We start from the raw sequence: 27,809 nt of genomic DNA on the forward strand, positions 1-27,809 counted from the left end.
TTCTGCTTTTGATCACATCCTTTTGTGCTAGATAATTAATACAGTAAAATTAATGATCTGTTTATAATTTTTCAAAATTAGATTCTACCAATAGGATTAAAATAACAGAAAACATGTCTCTCTACTTTATGAAGCTAAAAACAATGCATATGTTGGAGGTCAGAGATTACCACTGTCCTGAAAAACTACAAGCAATTCAATAACTTGCCTTGTCATCAAAAACTCCCCATGGAAAACCTTTACCCAAATTCATTCATATTGACCTATTTTATTAGGTCTCCTTGAGAACCAAAGAAAGTTCATGGTATTCACAAAGGAAGCCTTTCTACTTCCAGTTACTACCATCAAATGAGAAGCAGAAATGAAAAACTGAAACCCACTAGTTACTTTTGCTCCTCAAACTTGTGTTCTGTAACCCATTAAAGTAGAGAATGTCTATTTCCAGTCTCCAGATATAAGTTCCTGATTTCAATATGGCCAAGTCCATTGAACTAATAGACACACATATACAGATCTTTTACTAATGTCAACAATTACAATGTCCCTAGATACCTTTCCACATTGCAATGTTCTCTACTCTGTAAAGTTCACAAAATCCCAACTGACCATGATCTAACAAAATCTTTGAGCTTGTACTATTGAAAATATTTCATACAATATGAAGCAGGAAATGGATGTGAATGTGTATTAAAAGCTGAACATCAAAAGAAAGTGGCAAGATCCATTTAAGCAGGATCAAAGTGCATTAGTCTTGCCAGCACAGAACTGCAATGTAAACACTATGAAAGGTAAATAGACTTGGAAAGGATTCTCTCATCTGGATGGTTTAAATGGCATGCCTCTGGGGAAGAAACTTTGTCTTTACAGGTACTGTGGTACTTTTGCAATGCCCTGTGCACATGGTAGAAGCTGAACAAATAATCATATTTAATAATCTTGGGCCAATGCTATCATGTGAAGCATGGCATCTTTAGTCATGATAACAGCAATAAACACTGAGTAAATACACCTCTTTTCTTCCCCCCTTTATCTCCTTTACCACCCCCTTGACATTCTTCCACACCTCATCCCACAGATGGCATTTCTTGCAAAATTCACGTTTGGGCACCACCTGCCACTTGTAACAGTATCACTCTGTCGAAATATTTTTAGCAGCTGCAAATTAAACTGTCCTTCAGGTGCAATCTCACACTTAATGAAAATGACACCTTGGCACAGGACACCCAGCTGCCTTTATGATTCATTTGGCAGCCTGAGCTTATTTAAATAATGAACACATTTTGCTGCTCTCAGCATTAGGATCCATCTAAATCTCTAGTACAGAAACATTTTGACCAGCCTTTGGCTGGACCTATCCTCTCCACCAATAAGCTCTCAAGGAACGAGAACATACAACTAAAATTGTAGATATACATGTTTTTTGAAAAGGAATTAAATTAACAGGATGATAAATTAAGATTCTGGGTTTTCTATAAATCTGAAAGTTATAACACATATTGGCTTTTTAGGACATAAATTTTATGTAGTTCATTTGGACAGAGGACGGAATGAACGCCTACAAGCTTTCACACCATGATACAGTCAGTCCTCTTGTAAAGCATGATAGAAAGTTCCAGGAGCAGAACAGGAGCATAAACCCACTGGAGGCAAACAACCCATATTACCGCTCTCTCTCTCTCTCTCTCTGAATCTACTGTGACACCATCTATGAGAGGAAAAGGAAGTCTTAAAAATTTATATATCTCACAAAATATACATACAGTGTCTTATTTTCTTCATGCTTGGAAGGTAGTTCCACTGACCTTCTGACTATTAATTAAGGAAAATCCTGGCTAATTACCAACATAAGAAGAAACAGGGGCGCCTGGGTGGCTCAGTCGGTTAAGGGGCCGACTTCGGCTCAGGCCATGATCTCACGGTCCGTGAGTTCGAGCCCCGCATCTGGCCCTGTGCTGACAGCTCAGAGCCTGGAGCTTGTTTCCGATTCTGTGTCTCCCTCTCTCTGACCCTCCCCCGTTCATGCTCTGTCTCTCTCTGTCTCAAAAATAAATAAACATTAAAAAAAATTAAAAAAAAAAAAAAAAAAAAAAAAAAAAAGAAGAAACAAAGTCTCCCTTTACTGCACATATAAAAATTATTCTGTGATAGGGGTGAAAAAAGAAAACTGGGTAGATGCTTGACTTCTCCCACTCACTAGATTTGTAATTTCAAAATATTAATTAATGTCAACTAGCCTCAGTTTCCTTATCTGTTAAAAAGCACCAATCTCTGAGGTAGGTACCGACCTACCTACCTACATTAGCATATCATAGGCCTTGAAAATTGGTAGCTGTTATTGTTTTATAACACCATTTATAAAACTTTGTGAAATATCCTATAAAAATACATGTTTAAAAGGTAATGGTGGGGTGCCTGCGTGGCTCAGTCAGCCAAGCGTCCAACTTCAGCTCAGGTCACGTTCAAGCCCCCCGTCGGGCTCTGTGCTGACGGCTCAGAGCCTGGAGTCTGCTTCGGATTCTGTGTCTCCTTCTCTCTGTCCCCTGCTTGTGCTCTCTCTCAAAAGTAAATAAACATTAAAAAAATAAAAATAAAAAGCTAATGGTAGCATAAACTTAGAGTGCTAATGAAAGCAAGTTCAATCAGAAGTCAGCTGATAAACAACCTATAAACCTGTTAAAGACCCCTGAGAAGAACAAACTGGAAATTATGTAAACTTTAAAACCGTATTTTTACAATTTAAAAAATATTTCCAATGTCATAGCCTCAGGCTTCAAAATACTTACAAGCTAACTAGCAGGGCAATTGGTGATAGGGGAAAATCATCACCAGATGATAGCCAACACACCCGGGTGGCAGTCACAGTGACTGGTTTCTTCCCATCTCAGCTTTGCTGCAACAAAAAGGGGAAAAACAGCCCCAAAGAATCAAAAGACTGTGAATGGGAACTTCCAGCACATTGGGAATGCAGGGAATGCGGCCTCAGGTCATCTCACATTCTTCGCTAACAACCTAAACAGAATGGATGTATCATTTTTGGCCGTGGAAGAGAAAAACCTCTAGCTGCCAAGGAATAGGCCTGGAAAAACTTTGATGCTTAGCTGGCTGGGAAACTATGAACAACCCTGGGGAGAGTCTACCCCAAAGAAGGTTCAAGAGGAGTCACGTGAAAATGGAGAGAAGGGCTGATGAGGAGGGAAGATGAGCGCGGGTGAGGGAAAATATGAATACTAATCACTGTGCCTTTTCTTGTGCTTTTTATATATTATTCTGAGCCACACCCATCCCAGAAAGAAACCCTGACATTAAGACCCAGCAACTGCCCAAAGTGCATACTAGTAACTGGGAAAGCCAGGGCAGGAACAAGAACTGAGTTCTTCCTACTGTAACACGTGGCCGCAAGTATTTACACCTATGTATTTTGTAGTGTGTCTGTAGGCTGAATATGCCTATACACTATTTATTTTGTTTACTATTTTAATAAAGAGATCAGCATTTAATTGATCAAAAAAAAAAAAAAACACACAAAACTCATGGAAAAGCATCCTGTTCTTTACCACTATAAAAGGAGGCTAGTTAAAACTAAACGGTAATAACCAAACAAACTACACAATTTTTTTTTTTAACTGAAACCAAATTAATGAAAAGGAAGTAGAAAGAATTTGGAATACTGGACTTAGAAGAAACCCATAAGGGAACACGATCATCACTGTGGAGTGTGGTGCCTCTACTCTGTATATCAATAACCAAGTTAATTACTTTACAGTTTCCCTTATTCAGTCCTGCAAAGAGAAAATATCTTTCCTTTTATCTTTTCAGCTTCATCTCCTGTGTTTACTATGGTGGCATTTCTTTGCTTTTTTTTTTTAATTTTAGGGAGGGGGGAGGGAGGGAGAATGGGTAGAGGGCCAGAGGGAGAAAGAATCTTAAGCAGACTCCACGCTTAGTACAGAGACTGGCACGGGGCTTAATCCCACACTGATGGGGTCATGACCTGAGCTGAAATCAAGAATCAGTCATTCAACCGACTGAGCCACCACGGCGCCCCATAAATTGGCATTTCTGATCAGTTCTATCCCCACTCCATTTTTGAGTGTATATTTTCCCTTACTTCTTTTGTCCTAATTCAAGCTCTCTCATCTCTCCCCTAAAGTATTGCTCTGTCTTCTTAAAAGATCCTCCTGCTTCAAATCGTTCTTCACAGTCAACAGTTCAGCTGCTCAATTTTATTGATGGTTTTCCATTAGCTAAACAATTAAATTCAGAATCCTTTAAAAGGCATTCAAGGTCTTTGCTACCTATCCCCCATATATAATTCTAGGCTCCCCACCCCCATCCCAATGCATTTCCCCTTGTACCTTTCTCTCTCACTACTCTGGATTTCCAGAACTTACATTCTTTTTTTTTTTTTTTTTATTTGTTTACTTTTGAGAGAGAAAGAGAGAGGGAGAGCACAAGCAGGGGAGGGGCAGAAAGGGGGGGGGGGGGCACCTGGGTGGCTCAGTCAATGTGTGTCTGACTTCAGCTCAGGCCATGATCCCATGGTTTGTGAGTATGAGCCCCACATTGGGCTCTGTGCTGACAGCTCAGACCCTGGAGTCTACTTCGGAATCTCTGCCTCCTTTTCTCTCTTTGCCCCTCCCCCACTTGTGCTCTTTCTCTCTCTCTCTCAAAAATAAATCAATAAACTTAAAAAAAAAAAAAAAAAAAAAGGAAAAGACAGAGGGACAGAGAGAGAATCCCAAGCTGTCACCACAGAGCCTGACATGGGGCTCAAACCCATGAACCTGGACATCACAACCTGAGCAGAAATCAAGAGTCAGACACAACCTACTGAGCCACCCAGGCACCCCAATCCAGAACTTTCATTATTAAATGACTTCACCTATGTGAGTTCTCTATGATGAATTATGCTAATTTTTCAAACTTTTTTCAAATACCTTCTAAAAGTACTTTAATGTTTCAGGGGGATATTTGTCTTCTGGGTTTCCGTAATTTTTTGTTTAAATTTCAGTTAGAGTGGTTACACCATCCCACCTGCTCTGGGTCATTCCTCAGAGTGATACACCATTTTCTCCAGTAAACTGCCTTCAAGTGGAAGATGGCTGTGAAACTGGAGAGCAGTCAAAGGGGTGTCACAGTATTCAACTTAGCTCTCCTACTTACTAACTATATGACTGTAAGCAAATTCTTTGGCATATGTGTCTCAGGTTCTCATCATAAGGAAAGAATACAGAGATGTTACAAAGACCAATGACCTCGCAGAGTTAAGACACACATAGGTAGAACAAAATGCTATTGTGGAGTATGAACTATCCTTATTGTTATCTCAAGGTTGGTTGCCTTTGCTTCACTGGTTAGCAACGTGCTGGTCCCCAGGAAGTGTATCACTGAAGTCAACAAAGAACAAGTAGCTTTTTAAATTTTTTTTTAATGTTTGTTTATTTTTGACAGAGAGAGAGACACACACAGACAGAGCACCAGCAGGGGAGGGGCAGAGAGAGAGGGAGACACAGAATCTGTAGCAGGCTCCAAGCTCTGAGCTGTCAGCACAGAGCCCGACGCGGGGCTTGATCCCACGAGCTGTGAGATCATGACCTGAGCTGAAGTCAGACGCTCAACCGACGGAGCCACCCAGGTGTCCCAGAACAAGTAGCTTTAACAAAAAAAACAAAAAAAACAAAAAAACAAAAAAAAAAAAAAAAAGCAGAAACTGCAGGGCAGAAACAAGGAGTAAATCAAGAGTTCCTTTTTTTCACATTATAGCCATAATGAAAGAGAAGATCAAAATGAGTCAAAAACTAAAAAGAGCAGCAGTAACATTCTTGTCTAAATTGACGTAAAGACATATGGTTTAAAAGATTCAAAAGGAAGTTTTACTCTCAATGCTGGGATTTGAAGAGCTACACTTGAAACTACACAAAGTTTGGTGTGCTATGGTATTTACAGAGGTCAGTGTATTCTGTGTCACAAATCAGTTTATACCATGAAGTATACTCACCATCTCTGCAATAGTTAAATGATGACTGGTTTTAATTACATTAAGTATAAGTAAGGATAAATGGCTGTGTATAACCATTATGGGAACATTAAACATGATTTTGGCTGTCAAATGAAATAATATAAAAAGGTAAAAAAAAAGAAATATTCAAAAATATACCACTCAATGGTTATTGTTGCTTACCCTTTCCCATAATTTTTTTGGTTATCTTAATCAATTTGACTCCCCAAATCACAGATATTCTTTTGTGCCTGAGCAACATTTTTTTAGCTGACTTTTGATCAACCTTATACAGCACTGCATACTTAGCTCTTCAAAATAACTCACTATCTCCAACATTTCCACATTTGCTCCTCCTAGAAGCTAACCTTCCTCAATGCTACCTTATTTGTTAGAGTCACTCAACACAGAAGCTTGGGATCAGTCTTGATTTCTCCTACATCGACATTTATCAGTCATCAAATTTTATTTCCATCTCTCTTTCAAATTTCTTTAATATCTATCTTTATCCTTCATGTCTTCATTGACATCTTTATTTTCACCCTTTAGTTTTTTTTTGAGTTTCTTGTTATTAGTCTTTCTTTCCTATAATTGTTTCTTTCACATAATGCCAAGAATGCCTTCACCAATATTCAACTTGTTTACACCAATCCACTGTTTAACATCCTCATTTATATAGTTTTTGGTGGGAGTGTAAAATGATCTGTAAAATGGCTACATACCATTTAGCCATTTCATCGCATTCCTAGTTATTTAACTGAGAGAAATGAAAGCATATGTGCACAACAAAATTTGAACAAGAATGTTTACAGCAGCTTCATTAAGTCCAAGTGTCTATCACTAGGAAAACAAATAACACAATGTGGTACATCCATACAATTAAATACTACTCAGAAACAAAAAAGAACAAATTACTGATACATGTAGCAATGTGAATGGATTTCAAAAACATTACAATAAAAGAGTGCATATTGTATACTTTCATTTATAGGAGTTTCTATTCTACTTTTTTCTGGGCTGTGCTGTGGAAAATTCACAACAGTAGTACTTCTTGGGGCAAAGGTATGGGACTCACTGGAAAAGTACATCAGAAAACCTTCTGGAGTGTTCCATACTTTGATAGGCCTTTGAGTTACAGACATTTATCATTTCTCAAATTGTCATTGAATAGTATACTTAAGATTATAAATTTGTGTGTATATTTATACATTGTGTGCAAATGTATCATGTATATCTTACAATTATTTCTCAATCTGGTGAATTTCTCAAATTATAGGAACATAGTGTTGAGTATAAAGTAGGTTTAAAAAGTGATTAATATGAATCTAAATTTCCTTATGGATAAATATCCATTCATAATGGATATATCACAAGTCCATACGACTATTTTCTTATTATTTAACCAAAATATGGTCTATGTTTCCACCCTCTTATTTTGTAAGTATGTGGTCTTTTTATTGATTGGTTATAAAATAAGTAATTGTTTAATATTTCAATGTGGGGTTAATATAATCATGCACCTTACTCACTATATATTATAGTTACTTTGTCCTGTTATTTACAAATACACTATATACAATGATTTAGCGGTGTGTGTTTTATCATGGTAAATATGGATTCGAAATATTTTGATGACTCTAAGATATAATCTAGTTATTTACCACAACCATAATGTTTTTAGGTATTTCTATAATTTTTGACTACTTAGTCCCTTTTAACTGCAGGAAGATACAATATTTAGAGATGCTTTCTTCTATCAGATCCTAAGTAAATACATTCATACTATGAATGTACTCATCTATCATCATAAAATGTCCTTTGAACATTTACATTTATTATGTTTTTGAATTATGTTAACTATAAACTATCATATGATTAGATCACTTGTTATTTGAGAAGATCAGATGGAATTTCATGAAGGAAATAATCTTCAGAAATTTTTTTTATTACCTCATAATGGCTATACACACACATATACACACACACAAACATACACACAATACATGTTCTTGCATATACACTGTACATGTTCCTGCAGGTAATATTCAGATATTAATTCTCACTACATTTAAAGACATCAGACTTAATACAGATTTTTTCCTAATACATTTCTATAAAACTGAAAAGGTTTTGAAAAAAGACAATTATCCTTAAATATTTTTTCATTACAGGAGATATCAGCATGAAGTGAAATGAAACAGAATATGCATTATATAAACTCTGCTGTCTAAAAACAAAAAAATATGCTATCAAAGAAGTCCATGTTCATAAAGTAATTACAATATTTTGCATACACTACAAATTAAAAATAAGCTTTGAACTCAGTTGAGGAAAACCAAGGCAGCAAACTTTCATTTTTCTACATCCAAAGAAAATAGAACTTTCTATTTAGAGAAGTCATTGCTCCACGATAACAAGTAATTTATATGATCTTACTTAATAATGACTTCACACTAAAACTCTCTCTTAAAGAGAAAATTGGGAGCTGTTCAGGAAACGGTATTCCTGACTCACCTCATTCTAAATTAGAACACGTTTCTCTTCTCTTTGCCAGAAAGTTCATCAAATTTTTCAGTGTGCTTACTCTGCTTTATTAAATGAGATGAGACAAGTGCATTTATGTGTGTATGATTTATTTTTTTAAAGTTTCAGTGCTTAAGCAAGAAACTAAAAAATATCACCACACCAAAGTGATATAGTATAGGCATTATTTAAATCTCTCTGAGAAAGAGAGAATAAATACATAACAGCATCTCCTTTCAACTCCTTCTCCAATCCAGTCATATCTCACTCACTGGTAACATTAAAATAAGATAAACCATATACATTTAAGATGCATTTTATAGAAATAAATAACATCTTTTGAAAAACAATTCTAGACGAGATGAGAACACAGTCTCAGCCTATGAAAAAAATATTTGCAGAAGATTTATCTCATAAAGGACTGCTACCCAGAATACATAAAACACTCTTAATACTAAGCAAACCAACAACTCAATTTAAACTCCACATCATGTCACTAGGAAAGTATAAATTAAAACAACAAGATACCAGTATATCCCCATTAGAATGTCCAAAATCCAGAATGCTGACAACACCAAATTCTGGCAAGGATATGAAGCGACAGAACTCTCGTTCCTCAGTGGTAGGAATTCCAAATGGTATAGCCACCTTGGAAGATACTTCGGTATTTTTTACTTCATTTTTTTTTTTTATAAAACCAAACATACTATTACCATATGGCCTAGCAATCCTGCTCTTTCATATTTACTCAAAGGAGCTGAAAAGTTACATCTACACTGAGGCCTCCATACAGATGTTTATAGCAGCTTTATTCAAAATTGCCAAAACTCGGTAGCCACCAAGATGTACTTCAGTAGATGAGTGGAGAAATAAACTGTGTTGCCTTCAGACAATGTACTATTATTCAAAGTTATAGAGAAATAAGCTGTGAAACTATTTCAAGACATTTGAAGACAACTATTTCGCGTATCAGTAAGCGGAAGAAGCAAACCTGAAAATGCTATATGGTGTATGATTCCAGCTACTTGACATTTTGGAAAGGACGAACATAGGAGGACAGTAAGATCAGTGGCTGCCAGGAGGTAAGGAGTCGGGAGAACACACAGGTTGAGGACAGAGGATTTTCACGTCAGTGAAACTGCTCTGTAGGACACTACAAGGATGGATGCGTGTCATTATATATTTCTCCAAATCCAGATAGTGTACAACACCAAGAGTGAACCCTAATGTAAACTGTGGGCTTTGGGTGATAATGATGTGTCAGTGTAGGCTTACCAAGTGTAACAAATGTACCACTCTGGTAGGGGAATGTAGGCAACAAGGGAGGCTATGCATGTATGGGAGTAGGGTTTTATGGAAATCTCTGTACCTCCCAGTCAATTTTGCTGGGAACCTAACTAAAACTGCTCCAAAAAATAAAGTCTATTATAAAAAATTATTATAACATTATCTAAATTCATAGTGTTTCTGTGCACTAAGAACTTTAACTGGGGGTCCAACTCTTTCTTATTTATTATGTTCTTTATTAATTTAAAGCAATTTTTTTAATGTTGATTTATTTTTGAAAGAGAGAGACAGAGCATGAGCAGGGGAGGGGCAGAGAGAGAGGGAGACACAGAATCCGAAACAGGCTCCAGGCTCCGAGATGTCAGCACAGAGTCCGACACAGGGCCCGAACTCATGAATCACAAGATCATGACCTGAGCCAAATTCCAATGCCCAACCGACTGAGCCGCGCAGGCACCCCTCTTATTTATTATGTTAAGAACATTTTCTTTTACTCCTACCTTTTACTCCTACCAATGTATTTTAATTAATCAGAAAACGTCATTTGATTTACCTTATTTTTCAACATTAAACAAGATAAGGCATATATTTTATTATTAAAATATTAAGGTGGGGGCACCTGGGTGGCTCCCTTGGCTAAGTGTCCAACTCTTGATTTCGGCTCAGGTCATGATCTCACAGTCACGGGATTGAGTCCCGGGTCAGGATCCACACTGATAGCATGAAGTCTGCTTGAGATTCTCTGTCCCTGACCCTTCCGGCTTGTTCTCTCTTTTCAAAATAAATAAATAAACTTCAAAAAAAAATTAAGGTAATGAATTAAGAGAGGTTCCTATTAATAAATCATCCTGGTAATACTAGAATTGATTTCTTCCATTTATTTGGGATATTTGGATACTCATAAATGTATTTATTCCTAGTTCTCCTTTTTGTCCAATATTGCTATTAGCAATACTATAGGCACCATATGACTTAAATGCCTTGAATATCTTTGTCTACGTTCTGAGAGATCTTAAAGGTTTCATACTTTTCCACCCACATATTTTATACATGATTCAAAAGACATATTGAAATTTAGGTCCGAAACAAATACACAAAACCACTAAGCAATATAAAAAAAAAAACAAAACCCACAAATATATAATACCAATTTAATTTTTTCTAGTAAATTATCTTAAATATGAGTATACTCAAATTCTGCCTTTTTCCCCTGAAAAGTACCTCAAAAGCCATAGATGATAAAACTGGAATTTGTGAATTCTAGTAATATTTTATTCAGAAAAAAGCCAATTTTCATATAATCATAAAATTTACTTTGTCAAAAAGTTTCTCAGTGTGTGATCTCACAAAAACATTTTTTTACTCTTTGAAATAAAAAATCCATTTTATCAGTGAAATGTAAAAATGTCTTTTGATAACTGCCCTTTTCCTGGGACATGGTAATAATTCAAGCTCTCATTCAAGGATTGCATTGACAAGGGACTTTTCCTGGGAGTTGCCTCTGATTAGGCCCATGGGGTCTAGGGGAAAAAAAAATTCTATAAGAATGTGGCCTGATTCTTAAAATAAAATAATGATTTAGGGACCAGGGAAGATTTAGGTCAATTTTTATTTGACACAGACCTTGGCAACTTTTTAATAACATGAATATTATTATAGATAGAAAGTAATTATCCTGATTCCAACACTAGCAGACCTTCACATTTCTATCATCCTCTGGTCAGAAAGTGTTCTCAAAAATGCCAGAAATTCAGGGTCTCTTCAAAGAAGAAAAACATGTTCAAGTGTGATATAATTAGCAGTTTCTATGGCTTTTGTTCTTAAGAGACAATAATAGTTTTGATTCTTGAAAATCTCTAATTATATGGGAAAGGAAATTCAAGGCAGAAAAGAAGATAATTTATAGCATAATTTCAAAGTAATTAGAATTGGGAGAAAACAATTCTTACTTCACACCCTGTTTAATCTGCAAGATCTTATCCCTTAAGAAATAACAATTCAAATTTTACATTAGCTATTATTTTTTTGTACTTTCCTAATCACACTCTACTGAAAACAAATATTGTTATTTTAACAAAACAACTTCCCTTATTTTTAGTTTTACTTTTGCTTTTAGGATTCCATGTATGTGAACTAGAACAGTGAGAGTTGTTAGTTATATTTACGTGAAATTTAGAAAGTTGTTTTTTAATCAGACGTTCTAGATGTTTAAAATAATATATTTTATGATAAAATCATACATCATATAATCATATCACAACCCTATAATTTAAAATTTAAGATTATAATACAAAATTTAAAGTTGTAATTTTTAAAATATATAATTTTTGGTTTTACATTTGGGTTTTATTCTGTTTCTTTGTATAAAAATCTACCTAGTATTTTTTTTTTTTTTTAATCAGCTGGATGCTTTTGACAAAAAGATATTTAGAAGAAAATTGCCGATCACGTATTTTAAATTCGATGTTGCTATTTTGCATCAAATTTATTATTTAAAATATTGTCAGTACTAGTCTAGCTGTAGTGAAAGACAGTTAATTTATAATAATGTGCTTTGAAAACTTTTTTTCAAGTGCTTGAAGCTTCTCTGAACCCCAGAAGTCACTGCCTGCACCACAGTTTTTTTTTGTAATTCTTAACCTTTAGCAAGAATGTAGTGGTGGGAGATTTTATGGGCTATCATAAATGTGCTAGTAATTGTATTAATTTGACACTGTCTCAGCAGAATGGATTCAATCAAGCAGGGGAAGGTAGGTTCTACGAGCTTGACACAGAGGTCTTATCAATGACCATTGCTTGAAATTCCAACCAAGCTGTTCACGGGACACACCTGGCTAGTGCTTGTATCTCCCAGCTTAAATGGAATCAAAAGCCACTAATTTAAAAAGGCTGATTAGAGGAATTGGAGAGTTTGGATTAGACCACATCAGGAGCAGTAATTTAACGTAACTAATGAACACGCACACATTCACATTCACACACACACACACACACACACACACACATTCTTGTGTGCTATAAATTTCAGCTGAGATGTAAGATAATCTACTCAGGGAGACTGGAACAAAACTATTATGTCTCTATGTCTCTTCTTTAAGAATCAAAGATATAATATATTTTGTAACATATTTCAGCCTAGTCCTCAAATTTTAATGTAGGATCTCAAGAGAGTGCAGATTCTGGTTTAGTAGGTCTGGGTAGGCTCTGAGATTTTACATTTCTAACAAGTTCCCAGAGATGCACATGCTGTTCATCCAAGGGCCAAACTCTTAGCAGGAAAATTTTATACCAACTAAGTTTTCAGTTATTTAAACTATGCATACACAGCACAATTCATTCTGTGAACCATTACAGGATAAAATCCTTTAACTCTGGCAAATCTTTGTTGTTGTTGTTGTTTTTAAACAAATGTATCTGTATTTTCCAAGTCTCTATCTAACTTGATAAACATTTCCTATGTGTGAAATCTTTAGCAAAGTACAGAAATACACAAATCTAAAAAATGGTGAATACTATAATGAACATGTTAGAGAACAAAACTGAAGAGTTTGGAAGACATGGGTTTACTCTGTTTTCACTCAACAACAGGTAGCGACTATCCTCTTGTAAGTTGCTCAAATGTTATTACTGCAGTTTTCTATTTTACAGTGGTTTTGCGAAGATGAAGTGGTCTTACAGGAAGCACTCTGAACAGTATAAAATCCTATACGAGTACAGGATTTCAATTGTTCATGATTATTTCAATTATTTCCTTAGGAAAGGACATCAATTTTCCAAATCATTGCTTTAATTATTATTAAACCTTCCAATATTCAGTATAATAACAATGTCACAGCATTTACAGTACGGTGGATCCAATTTAAAATGACTTCTGATGTTTAAATCAATTTTCAATTTTTGTTCAGTGCAGGCAGTCCATTGAAACCGTTATCTTGTTTTTCTTTGTCAACTCTGTCCAATTGTCTCTGCTTTAAGAATGATTATGTATTTTGATTGCTAATATAAAGTTGTTTCCAGAGATACCTAATCAAGACCATTAAAGGTATTTTCTAAACCAATTTGATGCTCCCAACCTAGTTTTTAAAAGTACAGGGTTTGTCATTTGATTTTAATAACACTAAGAAATGGTTTCAATGTCTTTAATATGGATTAAATTTAAGTTAGTTCTACTTTCCAGTAGATTTACTATTTCTACATTTTACATTTCTACATGAAATAACTATGAAAATATACATAGAACCACACTCAGCATGGAGCCTGATGCCGGCTTGATCCCATGACCCTGGGATCACGACCTGAGCCCAAATCAAGAGTCAGACGCTTGACCCACTGAGCCACCCAGGCACGCCCCTATTTTTAACCTTTTGAGGAACCTCCATACTGTTTTCCAGAGCAGCTGCACCAGTTTACATTCCCATTAGCAGTGCAAGAGGGTTCCCGTTTCTCCACATCCTCACCAATACCTATTGTTTTTTGTGTTGTTGATTTTAGCCATTCTGAAAGGTGTAGATGATATCTCATTGTAGTCTTGATTCATATTTCCCAAACGATCAGTGATGTTGAGCATCTTTTCATGTATCTTTTGGCCATCTGGATGTCTTTATAATTAGGAATATGACATTATGAATTTCTATTAGCACTCAAAATACATAATCATTCTTAATGAAGAAACAACTGGAAATAGTTCACAAGAAAAAAAACCAGTAATAGTGTTAATGGACTGTCTGCATTATATATGTCATTATAATAACAGGTTATAAAAACCTATGTTGTATTATCTACAGCTTTTCTGATTCCAACAGATTTGCATTTTTTTCCCTTAAAACTTAAAAGGGTTTCCAATTTCTCATTTTTTTTAACTCTCTTATACACACATTCTCTAAGAAAAGACTGTAGATGTAGGGACAAAAGATAGTCTCCTTCATAATCGTTCCACCTTGCTGTCATTTCATAGTAAAAGCCTCAAAGAGTCAGTGGTACTGATACTGAATCAAAGTGTGAAAATCAACTGAATAAAAAAATTTCATGTTTCATTAAAAGAAAAATAGAGAGTATGTCCTCCGCTTAAACAATGGTTTTACGATATTAGGACATCTTGTAAATACATGCATATGATCCTGTAGATATGCTATAACTTTTAGGGTTTTCATTTTTAAAAAGTTCTGTAAGTATTAGCCTGAGGGCAGGGATTGCTCTTACTCAGCTGTTTCTTATAATAGTTCTTGGTACCCAGAGAGTGCTTAATGCATGTAGAAAATGGAAGTTGCCCAGAGAAATGTGTTGGTAGCTAGCACTTCACTGTGTGATTACCAGTAATCTAGGAGGACTTACAATAGAACTGCAGGGGAAAAGGAGAGAATGGCATTCTATGTTAGTAACCGGGGTGAGTGATAAACTTAAGTTATGTACAGAGAAATAGAAATATTGTTGAATGAGATGAAAAAGGACTAGACTTGGGGAAAGTAAACATACTCTTTAAAAAACAAAATAAATACACTGAGAAACAGCAATTAAATCAGTTTAATCTCTGCCTAAACATGATCTATTTTTAATTTCCCATTAAAATGTAGCTATTTTAACCCTATCATATTACATAGATCTTAATTGTTTTGCTAACAATCATATATTAATATATAAAATGGTAATCTGAGTATTTTCACGAATATATGTTCCAATAACATTATGTACTTCTATAAACTGTAAAAAAATTCCTTAATATGGATCACATCTAATTTACACTAAAAACTTCAGGGTTAGACCTTGGTTAGATAGAAGACTTTATGGTGTCATTTGGAGATTTTTATTTTGGTGTGTGTATTATAAAATTTATTATGATAGACGTGTTTATTATGGTTGAGGGATGAAAACACAATCTAATTAGGAAGTTATTATTTACCATAGGAATTACTCTTTTCTTTTCTCCCTTTATTCCCCCTTCCGTTTTAGCTTTCTTTGCAGACTCTAACCAATGGACAGATCTCTGTTTAAAAAATGTATTTTTCTTCTTTATTATGAACTGTTTTCTTACCCAAGAAAACATGCAATAGTTCTAAGTAAGCAATTATAACAGCAATTGCTGGCTCAGCTTCCTCAGTTATATTAAAGTATATTAGAGGGGTGCCTGGGTGCCTCAGTCAACGGTTAAGCCTCTGACTTCGGCTCAGGTCATGATCTCACAGTTCGTGAGTTCGAGCCCTGCATGGAGCTCTGTGCTGACAGTTTAGAGCCTGGAGCCTGCTTCGAATTCTGTGCCTCCCTCTCTCTCTGCTCCTCCCCGGCTCATGTTCTGTCTGTCTGTCTCTCTCTCTCCTTCAAAAATAAATAAAACCATTAAAAAAAAAAAGTATATTAGAGAAAGTTTTACTTTGCTATTATCCCTGGAACATTCTATACTAAAATACTAGTAACATCTATTGATAACCATGATCCTCGTGAGAATGAAGAGTTTGGGAATTTGTGAGTGGATTAAGGCAGTATTGCTAAGTGGGGCTACAGTATACTTTTACAAAATCAAAATGGCAAAATTAATCAAAATGATAATTTTAGTAAAGATTCTACAAATCTTCATGACATGGCTACATTCTTCTTACGTTCTACAGTCTCTGCTGTATCACTACGAAATGACTTCTGCATTGCACAACAACAAGTTGGACCTGTTAACTGTTTGTCATTGTTTTTCTACATCATGCTACCATGTTCCTAGCTCAAGCCAGTCTTTTCAATTGCTTTCAACAAGTTGCTCTCATTCAGGAATTAGAAATGAAGAAGGAAGGAAATAAAAATAGTTTCAGCTTGGAAAAAACATGGAAAATAAGTTCACAGTTTAAGATTCATTAGCACACAATTATCTCAAGGTCTTTCAAAGGCAATTTCATTAGAATTTGGGCACTGATTGGCTGATCAGAGTTATAACTATAAAGGGATGTGATTTTTCTCCCTGTTTTTATTTATAGGAAATCGATAGCAATAACATCACAGGAAGGGCAGTCATTAGTTTTCTTATGGCAAGCGGCATTATGCCACTACTTTAATAATTTCTCTTCAATCAAAATATTTAATATGACTACTATAAACACAAGAAGGCGACTGATCAAAGGTATCCTATGCCTTGTTGGTTCCACTGAGCCCTATAAGCCCAAATTCTCTAATGTGAATTGTTAGTATAACTAGATTTCTTTCCCTTTAATTCACCCCAAAATGTAATGTTTTATGGTAATCCATGTGTTGTTATTCTTTCCTGCCTTCAGAACTCATTATTTTCATTTAAATTACAAGATTGCTTTCTCATCTTGCAAAACATTGGTATAATTTGTTCATTTATTCTTGAATGTGTTTAGAAAACGTATTTTATAAAACAGCCATTCTAGGATACTAAGCAACTTAAGTGGCAGTCAGCCCTTTGATATCAGCCTTGGCACTGACTAGCTTTTACAGTCACTAGGCATATTAAAGTTCACTAAATTATAAGTGGGTCATAAGACAATGTATAAACTGAAAACACAATTCTGTACTGGCTAGAACTTAAATTCCATTGTATGCTAAACAGAAAAAGCAGTGTGGATCCCAAAGAGACAGTTCTATCTGCTGTCACCTATTTCCATACATATTCATGTTAGGATTTTATAAATGTATAAATGGGTTAGCTCTCTTTGATACTGAAACCCTGGCATCTTATTTATTAGCAATTAAATGAGCAAAAGAGATTATTTGGACTTACAGGAATTTAGACACATTTATAAACATATTGAAGAGACACATTTTTGATGGGTCTCTTATGCTCTCAGCTTATATTAAATCCAAAACCAGTTTTAATTTAGTAAATCATCAAGCAAATTACTAAAAACTACACTTCTAATAAATAAAACATTTACATTATACTTACATCAATATATAAATTAGTATTACTAATGAATTGCAATTAGTTTTAAACTATGTATCTTTATTTTAATTTTAATTAATTAACTTGTTTATTTTTTTTTTTTTACTGTTTATTTATTTTTGAGAGAGAGAGAGAGCACGCAAGTGGGGCAGGGGCAGAGAAAGGGGGGTGGAAGATCCAAAGTACGCTCTGCGCTGACAGCAGTAAGCCCGATGTGGGGCTCGAACTCTTGAACTGCGAAATTATGACCTGAGCCCAAGTCAGGTGCTCAACCGACTGAGACACCCAGGTGCCCATGCACGTTGATTTTTGAATCAAAATTTATACAGTACCACATGTATAGTGGTATACAGTTAAAAGTGCACAACTTATGTGATGATCCAAAGTGCTACAGGAAATTGAAAGATTGGGGCGCCTGGGTGGCTCAGCTGGTTGAGCATCCAACTTCTGCTCAGGTCATGATCTCATGGTTCGTGGGTTCGAGCCCCGCATCGGGCTCTGTGCTGATAGCTCGGAGCCTGGAGCCTGTTTCAAATTCTGTGTCTCCCTCTCTCTGTCTGCCCCTCCCCCACTCGCGCTCTGTCTCCCTCTGTTTCAAAACTAAACATTTTTAAAAAATTAAAAAAAAAAGGAAACTGAAAAATTGATTAGAGCAGGGTGTGGGAGGTAGGGGTGGGAACAAGGTGAAGGAGCTTTGATTTTCACTTGCCTCATTTCTTAAGTCATATAGTGACATAAACAATTCTAACCCGAAAATGGTCTTTTAAAGGGTAAAAAACATACTTAAATCTTCTTACTAGTATTATTGGGAAAACATTTTAAAGACCCTTTTCCTAGATAACATTTTGTAATTTATATTTAGTTGATATGTGAAGTATAGAACATTTTAATGACTCTTTGTCATATGTAAGCAACTTAGTGTGATGAAGCTTAAAAACTGCTTTTTCTTTTCATGGAAGCAAAGGAGTGGTAGATGTAATTTCATCAAAATGTACAGACATCACTAGGTAAGAAATCGTGCATGTACAGACTCCGGCTAAGGAAAGGGCATATGTCATCCTCACTTTACCTCATCAGTTCATTCTCGTCTTTCAGCCACTTTCACTGCTTTCCTAGAAAAATACTGGCTCCTCAGTTAAGTGAGATTGTGCATTCTACTACATTTTTAGTGATGTGGCATATTTAGGTATTTTATGGTTCCATTCCTTAAAATTCTCGCATAACATTATAAAGCCAGCTAACATCAACTAAACTGTTTTGTTTTGGTAAGAGCCATCACTTTTGCAAATGCTTTATATGGATTCACTCATACATAATCCTCATAACTATCTGACAAGGGAGGAAATATCATTATTTACATTAGAAAAAGGGGACATGAAGCACAGAAATCTTTTTATCTGCCATCTACAGTTGCTCAGCTCTTGCCCAACTCAAGGAGTCAGGCTCCACAGACTCTGCACTTTTAACCACTATCCCAAAAGTCACCAATGATGTCCACACGTGAGAAAAAAAAAAAAAAAAAGCTGAGCTGTGATAGAGCAGGATAAACAATTTTCCTAGCATTCTCAAAAGCAATCAATGTCTTAATTAATTCTGGAAAAATTGTTAATAAAGAATTAACCTAATGATTTCTTTTCATAAATGACGAATATTGCACTTACTACAGCTAAGTTAACACTTGGAAAAACTTGGTTCATCATTTCATTACTTCTTCTGCTAATTTCGTTAAGCTTAATTTGATTAAAATGTTATTTGCTATTTTAATACTAAAGCTAAATTTTATTTATTCTTGATGTACTAAATGCTCCATGACAATAATCAACTAAAACAAAATAACCTGAGAACAGATTAAAAAAAGGCAAACATCACTTTCAGACAGGTTCACTGTATTAATCTGCTAAATGTGTATTATGTGCTATGTTGGGAGCCTATAAGTAAATGACAGCAGAAGCAACCAAAGCTGTCATGAGCATTTACTGTATTATCAGATACTATTCTTATTAACCTACATGGACTGTCTCATTCATTCTCGGTACAACGGTATAGTAATATTAACCATGTTTTACAAATCGTAACTGGGTGATGAAAATAAGTAAATTGCCTCCTATGTCATACAGGTAGCAGATGGAGTACCTGGGATACAAACACAGTCAGTTTAACTCCAGAACCTGCAAAGCAGATTGTTCAAGAATTTCTTACTCGGTATTTCCCAGAGTGTAAGGTAAAGTGGTAGTTCCCATGATAAATACAAGTGAGTACCTATGTGCTCTTGCGATTCAAAGCTGGAAAGATTAAAATCAATCAGTAGAGTGGTATGGTTAAATGAAAAAGAGAGTAAATCTGAGGACAACCAACTATTTGATTAGAGTATGCTAGTGTTTAACACTGGAGAAGTCATTTAGGATCAGAAGATAAAGGACTTGACAGGCAGCAAAATCTGGATTCAATTCACTTGTAAACTGAGAGATATAAATGATTTTTGAATGGGAAACTATTGTGATAGCCAGTATAGCTGTTATTAGGGAGCTATCTGACAATGGTATCTAAAAAGGAAAAGTATATATGGCTTAATGTTGTTAGGTAATCTAACAAAATTAAGTGTAAACAATAATTTATTGAGTGAAACAACTTTTAATCATCAAAAACTACATGCAGAATTTTTTTTTGTCCTAAGTTTGAGGATTTCCATTCTTGGCATGTTTATGTGATTTGGTATTTGTAAAAATAAACAGCACACCTATTCTCATGAGTCAACATTTCTCCTTAATTCAGGATTCATTTTATTGGGCATGTGAAGATGACACCTCACGAGACAGTTAGAATATATAAATGAGCAAACATTTCACCTACATGAAAAGACAGTTACTTTATAACTTTTTACTGTTTTGATATTTTTTGAGACATTATAAATTAAAACCTTCCAGTCTGAAAGCTCCTGAAATCTACCACTATGGAAGTATTTGTGTCAAGCAGACATCTAATAATATGGCAACTTACTCTTCCCACTAAGAGTGATTAGAAGGTAACAAGTGTTTTGTGTGTTTTTTTTTTCCCCAAAACTATCCATGCCATTAAAATTCAATGGCATCACTTGCTGTCATTCAGCTTTATCTGGCTAAAATCCTTTAATTCGCTAGCCCCTGCTGTTGGGGAGCTCTAGGCTCATCACACTTAACCTCTGCCTAGGCTTCTCAGAAAAGAATTTGTTTCAGTCCATTCATAGTTTCAATAGTTGAGCAAGCCACACGCAACTGCACACTGGTCTTTTACCCTGAGCACACTAATCTGATTGTTTTTCCACTCTACAAACTCTGGGTCAACAATCAAGCTGCCGCCAGAAACTAATTAATTTGCAAACAGGCTTCTGTTTTCACAGAGGGAAAGCTTTTGAGAGCCATGTCAGAGAGGCCGGTCACACCATGGTTACACGCATTGTCATGGCATCCACTTCTTTGGGTAAATCTCTTGCTTGATGTCACTGCACACATGAACCCAGATTACCCAGTCAGCAGTAAATCCCTATTGAGGCCCATTGAGCTCTGAATGTAGTGAGGCCAGAAGAGGAAATTGGTATAGACAGGCTCTGTATTCATTAAACTGATGGTAAGACTAGAGAGAATAATGTTAAAAACCAAGAAGGAAAAAGGGGGCGGCTTCAATTTAAAGAATTTTCCAAGATATTGTCTCATTTTTCTACATTTCCATCGATTTTAATTTAAAAAGTGGGATTCCATTAAATAAATGTAATGATATTTTGAAATGTTACTTTTCTACTCTCATAATTCACTGACAAATTTTGAAATAAGTGGTTCAAAGTGTGTGTCTAATATGCCATACTGGAGAGTTGTACCAGTTAAAAGCGATTATGTTCTTTACACAAAATGTGAAATAGAAAATAGGTCCTCAGAAAGGGAGACTAAGTAAAATTATATTTTGGTAACTTTTTGCTCTTTATGAAAAGAGAAATCATATTTAGTGAGTTTCTTAAATTTATCATCACTTGCAGAGTAGAATAATTTCATGCTGTGTATGTATTTTTTAAAAAGATTATACTTCTGGGGGGGAATGCATTATTTATCAGGCTTAACATTTTTCTAGGTAATAGATTCAGGAGACAAAACCTCAGGTGACCACTATGTTGTGTTTAGGTACAGACTGTTTTTAAATATTATGTACCTTTGCTTCAGCATAATTTCAGCAGAAATAATCAAAAAATACTATAATTTTTATTTGTGACTCTTTACATTGATACCTCAGAATGTTTAATGAATAAGAATATAATTCGTGGGAGATGTAATTCAAAAGTTAAAAAAAAGACCGTATCCCTGTTGCTTTTTTATAGGCTATGAAAACAAAGAGGACATTTGTGGTTGCTGTTGTTGTTTTAACTGAACGGTCACTCAACTTCTATGATACTCATCTGCCCATATAACCACTAAATAAGGCATCCAGAGGGCTTTTTCCTCCAAGGTCAGCAAAATAATACTGACTTATGTAAGCCAGGAAATAATTCAGAATGGCATCGTTAAGAAGTCTGACATTATACAGAGTCAGATAATTCATTTTATTATTAAAAAAAATCCAATTCGATACTCTGACAGTTTATGCCTTTGAAGATGGCAGAATTAAAACAGAGCATGGAAAGAGTTGTACAAGCGATTTGAGATTAGGTATCTGGTACTATGTAATATTAATTTGTGCTCTCATGGTTTATTTGCGGTCACTTTTCTTGGTTCTATTTTCAGAAAAATGTCTAGTGGAGAAACTTGAATGTTCAGAGAACATGGAAACTCCTAGTGCACGACCGCAGAGGACAGCCACCCCGGTAGCAGTGGCACAAGTGAAAGGAGGTGGAACGATGACCTGCACACCGTTTCCATCACAGAAAAGAGCAAGGGGGCTGGTCTAGCCACGGGCACGATCCTGTGAAGAAATTCCACTACAAGAAAACAGGTCTTCCTGACATGAATGGGAAGGCCTCACACTCCGGGCACTGTAAATAGGCCAGTTTGTGCTCACTGGGCCTTCGCTCTCTCAGGGAGGCATGTGGTTTCGTATATTAAACCTGACTTGGACTGCCCTTTCACCCTGACTCAAATATAATCACTCACAGAATGGGTCTGAGGAAGCTTCCTAAGCGTGCTCCAGCCAATGGAAGTGAAGTACAGGATACTGAGAAAAATCACATTTATTAAGTGCTTACTATATGTCGATTGTTTGCCTAGAACTTTTTTACACATTATCACAATGTCAGTTTTCCACTACTGTAAGAGGCAATCCCATTAAAAGTAAAGGCAAGGTGAAGCTTACTGTAAAGACTGTAGTCTTTCCCCCATTTCATATTACATCCCACCATCAGTCCTAGACATAAACAATACTGGAAACAGTGTCCATCAAAAAGAAAAATAAAAGTGGGTTAGCAACTATCTGCTCTAATGAATGGTTAACACATATAAGTAGGTAGCAGTACTTACATACCAAATGGTTAAGAAATCATGACTGCAACAGCACCATAGACTTAGTTTTCTTACTATGAATATATAGAGAACTGTACCTAATTTTCACACTCTTAGTAAGTTGAAATTGGAAGTGAAGTTTAAATGAAGTTAAAATGACTTAAGATGGAGAGAATTTATAATGTACAAGAAACAAAACAGTGAATTTGGGCACATCATGTCAAACTCAAACCAGTACATTTTTTTATTTTTATTTTTTTTAAATTTTTTTTTTTTAACGTTTTTTTATTTATTTTTGGGACAGAGAGAGACAGAGCATGAATGGGGGAGGGGCAGAGAGAGAAGGAGACACAGAATCGGAAAGAGGCTCCAGGCTCCGAGCTGTCAGCCCAGAGCCTGACGCGGGGCTCGAACTCACGGACCGCGAGATCGTGACCTGGCTGAAGTCGGACGCTTAACCGACTGCGCCACCCAGGCGCCCCAAACCAGTACATTTTTTTAAATCACAAGTTGTTCTAATACCTAGTAACCTTAAACTAGGGGCTAATTTAAAAAATCATATTTAAAGCACAGTTATGTAAAAATCAATAGATTCCTCCTCTTATGTTTCTTCATCAAAAATTGTTACTCATTCTGGGGCACCTGAGTGGCTCAGTCGGTTAAGCGTCTGACTTCGGCTCAGGTCATCATCTCACAGTTCGTGAGTTTGAGCCCCGCGTCAGGCTCTGTGCTGACAGCTCAGAACCTGGAGCTTGCTTCAGATTCTGTGTCTCCTCTGTCTGCCCCTCGGCCGCTTGCACTCTATCTCTTGCATGGTCTCAAATATAAACATTAATAAAAATTTTTTTAAATAAAATTGTTACTCATTCCTAATTTTTCCTATTTTCGTATTATTCCTATTTTCGTTTATTATTTGTCTTCAGCAGCATTAAAAGTCACTTAAGATAGGGCAACTGGTGCATCCAAAATAATTGAATAGGTCTGAATTGATTTGAGAAAAGAAAAGTAAATCTTTTTCTTTGAGTAGAAGAAAAACAAAATTAGTTTTAATAGGCCCAAAGACATTCCAAAAAGTACCTTGCTAGTATTTTTTACTTCTGTCAGCACAAATGATTGTGTAGTCTATGCTGATGCCTTAGACTCATTTATTTTATGCATGAATATGTAAACATTATGTTTCCAATTTTATTCTGGAATGGCATTTAATTTCATGAGGCCTGTGATTCACACAATCCCTTGGTTCTATCTCAAATGTGTCCGTACCCTCCATCTTGCAGCAGTTCTGGTTTCTGCACCCTGTCAAATGTAACCTTTGTGCTAATTTGGTAAAATCAGTTCTCACGTTTAGTGCTGAGAGACTGATAACCGAATTCTCAAATGAACTACACATTTGCAAGATGAAGTACAGAGCTGTGGACAATGACTGCTTTCCCACAGTGTAAATTCTTCAGACTCGGCTGTCAACATGTAAGTGTGCAACACAAAAGCAGCTTTAACTTGATGACTTTTTTCCTCCAAGGCCATAAAAATGAAATGGATACTATAGTCTCCCTTATGTTATTCCATCTTCTTGGATTTTCTTTCGCATCGACAGTGAAAGCCTGTATGCCCTTTAGAGTTCTTAGTAGATCAAAGTCTCCTTGCTGAACAAAAAACAAACATTTTTCCCTCCTACGTAACTATTTCGGTTTGAGAACAGAGCAGATAGCAATGTTGAAAGAGGTTTTTTTTCCCACCATTTTGCCTCCATACAAAGACCAGGCTTAATAATTGACAGTGGATATTTCAAAATTGCTCCCTGAGATTTTTAGAGTTTGGTTCTTTTATAGTTTTATACAGATAGTATTATGGTGATTTCAGCATCTTTTCCTTTCCTTGGTGAGGCCGCTAATTTCTCATAAGGTCACCCACTATTCCTCCTATGACCCCCCCCCCAGGATGGATATTTGACTATATGTCCAAACCCTTTTGAACACCACAGTGTTTGCGCTCAATTATGAATGATTTGAGGCATCATCTGCATTGAAGAGAACAAACAACGGGGAAGTGCTGTCAAACTTACTAAAAACTTGAGAGAGCAGGGAACAAGGGAAACTAAGAGAAGTGACTCTTTAAAGAGAAAGGGCTACTTAACAATAAGAAATGCTGCAAGAGATATTGTCCAAATGGAGAGACTGATTTAAATAAAGTGTACAGAAAGTTACCAGTTATCACCAACTGCTTTTGGAGAAGCAGTTTCATGGACTCAAACTCAGGTTTAAAGTTGGCTAAAGGGAGCATAAACTTCCCTAAATGGACTTAGATGCATAGGGACTTCATATCACACCATGATTAAAGGAAGGGTTTGGATAGAACAGACAAACAAGTCTTCCATTGAGGGGAGAAAATCATGGAAGGAGAGATAAAGACCACAAAAGAAATGTACATTGGGTGAAACTATGAAAAAAATATCAATACAATTAAGTGGAAAGGCAGCATGGTCAAACATGGAAGAGGCACACCACTCATTAATACATAAAAAAATAATAGGATGATCAGAAATGTTGTTGCAGGAGGGCAGAGATGCTGAGCTAATGGGAGGTGTGTTTTATGTTTTCAGTAGTCACTTTAAAATAAGAGACATTTCAGGACAAAGATTATTATACACAACTCACGGTCTCTGGAAGTTTCAATGAAGCTCAACAGCAGAACTGTGATCTTTCTCTAACAAACCAATGAAAGAGAGAGATGATGAAAGGAATTTTGGGTTCCAGGAAGGGCAGGAAAAACAAGTGTGGTAGAAGTTTGAAGAATGAGAATATTCAAGCATCTTAATGAGAACTTAGACGGTAACCCATGAGCTCCATTCTTGTTAATGAGGCAAAATAAAACGAGGAAAATTGTATTTATTTATTTTAGGCATATAAATTTCGTACATTTTCTCCTACACTAAATTTATTTACATACTAAAAAGAGAAAGAGAGTAAAAAAAAAAGTATCTACTTGATCAAGTTGAAGCCAGTGCCTGAAGTTCAGGAAACTGGGTTCTTGTTACAAATCTTGTACTACTAGATTAGATACAATCTTAGATAAAATATTAGTCTTAATTTCTTCACCTATAAAAACTGAAAGAGAATTTAAGGAAGATGAAAAGAGAATAAAATGAAATAATATAAAGTCCTGGGGCGCCTGGGCGGTTCAGTTGGTTGGGTGGCTGACTTCAGCTCAGGTCACGATCTTGCGGTCTGTGAGTTCAAGCTCCGCATCGGGCTCCATGCTGACAGCTTGGAGCCTGGAGCCTGCTTCAAATTCTGTGTCTCCCTCTCTCTCTGCCCCTTCCCCATTTGTACTCTGTCTCTCTCTGTCTTTCAAAAATGAATAAATATTACAAAAAAATTTTTTACAAACAATAAAGTCCTTTGAAATTTTGAAAATATTAATGGAATACTACTTGGCAACGAGAAAGAATGAAATATGGCCTTTTGTAGCAACGTGGATGGAACTGGAGAGTGTTATGCTAAGTGAAATAAGTCATAAAGAGAAAGACAGATACCATATGTTTTCATTCCTATGTGGATCCTGAGAAATTTAACAGAAGACCATGGGGGAGGGGAAGGGAAAAAAAAAGTTAGAAAGAGGGAAGGAGGCAAACCATAAAAGATTCTTAAAAACTGAGAATAAACTGACGGTTGATGGGGAGGGAGGGAGGGGAAAGTGGGTGATGGGCATTGACGAGGGCACCTGTTGGGATAAGCAGTGGGTGTTGTATGGAAAGCAATTTGACAAGAAATTTCATATTAAAAAAAAAAGAAAATATTTTCAACATAATGTTATTAGCATTACAATTTTTTTTAAATGTTCAGTAACGTATGATGCTCTCAGGGCACTATGAGAGATGCGTGGAGATAAAATGTACTACACGTTGACATCTGTCGTGTTGTCCATGTAAGACTGGTAAGCCCTCTTATCTTTTTCCATTGCCTCCCTTCCGCAGCTCCAACCCAGATCTATTTCTTTCCACAGTTAACTGCTGAGAAACTTCAGTTTTGGCATGAAGCAAATATTTTCCTCAATTTTTAATCTCATCTTGCTCTGTTTTCCCTATTTTCTCACACCCACAGTCATGAAGTCACTAGCTCGAGTTTAAGCGCATACTAAATCTGAAGTCACACCGCTGGTACCGTATAGGGAAAGTTCTCCACTGACTTCTCCAGTTAGACGTGTTACATAACATGCTTGTGCTCTTGCACACACCACCTACCGTTGAGCCACCTGGAATCATGCTGCTCTGTTCTGATTGGGTGATGGTGCCCGAGAGTTCTGAAGATCGCAAAATCTCGCCCCATAAAATCAGCTGCGGTCCCGGAGTATAATTCTCCATCTATGTTGTGACAGAATAAAACCACATACATATACTTTAATTCAATTAAGGAAAGAAAAACAAAATGAATCAAACAGAAGGAAAGTCTCAAGTTATGACCCTGCTAGAAAGAACACAGATATGCTATCTGCATCATTATGCAATTACTCATTTTTATTCTGTGTCTTTGTTGAGGAGTATTTTATTATGAGATCACTCACTGATTAAGCATCTACTCCGTAAGTCCTGACTTCAAATAACTGAGTAAAATATGGTTCAGTAGACATTACTAAGACCTAACATTTATTCTTTTCTACTATGATGCGA

At 35.9% G+C, this 27,809-nt stretch overlaps 1 protein-coding gene across 6 annotated transcripts in view; it reads right to left on the reverse strand.

The window, feature by feature from the left end:
* SEMA3A (semaphorin 3A) overlaps nucleotides 1-27,809 on the reverse strand; it is a 446,388-nt gene that overhangs the window by 54,681 nt on the left and 363,898 nt on the right. For all 6 annotated transcript variants that reach the window (XM_042916651.1, XM_042916638.1, XM_042916644.1 and 3 more), the window contains one exon: nucleotides 27,384-27,503. In XM_042916651.1, coding sequence (XP_042772585.1) covers nucleotides 27,384-27,503 — 120 coding nt within the window. The remainder of the gene's footprint in view (nucleotides 1-27,383; nucleotides 27,504-27,809) is intronic.

This window comes from Panthera leo, chromosome A2, assembly GCF_018350215.1.
Source record: "Panthera leo isolate Ple1 chromosome A2, P.leo_Ple1_pat1.1, whole genome shotgun sequence".
NCBI lineage: Eukaryota > Metazoa > Chordata > Mammalia > Carnivora > Felidae > Panthera > Panthera leo.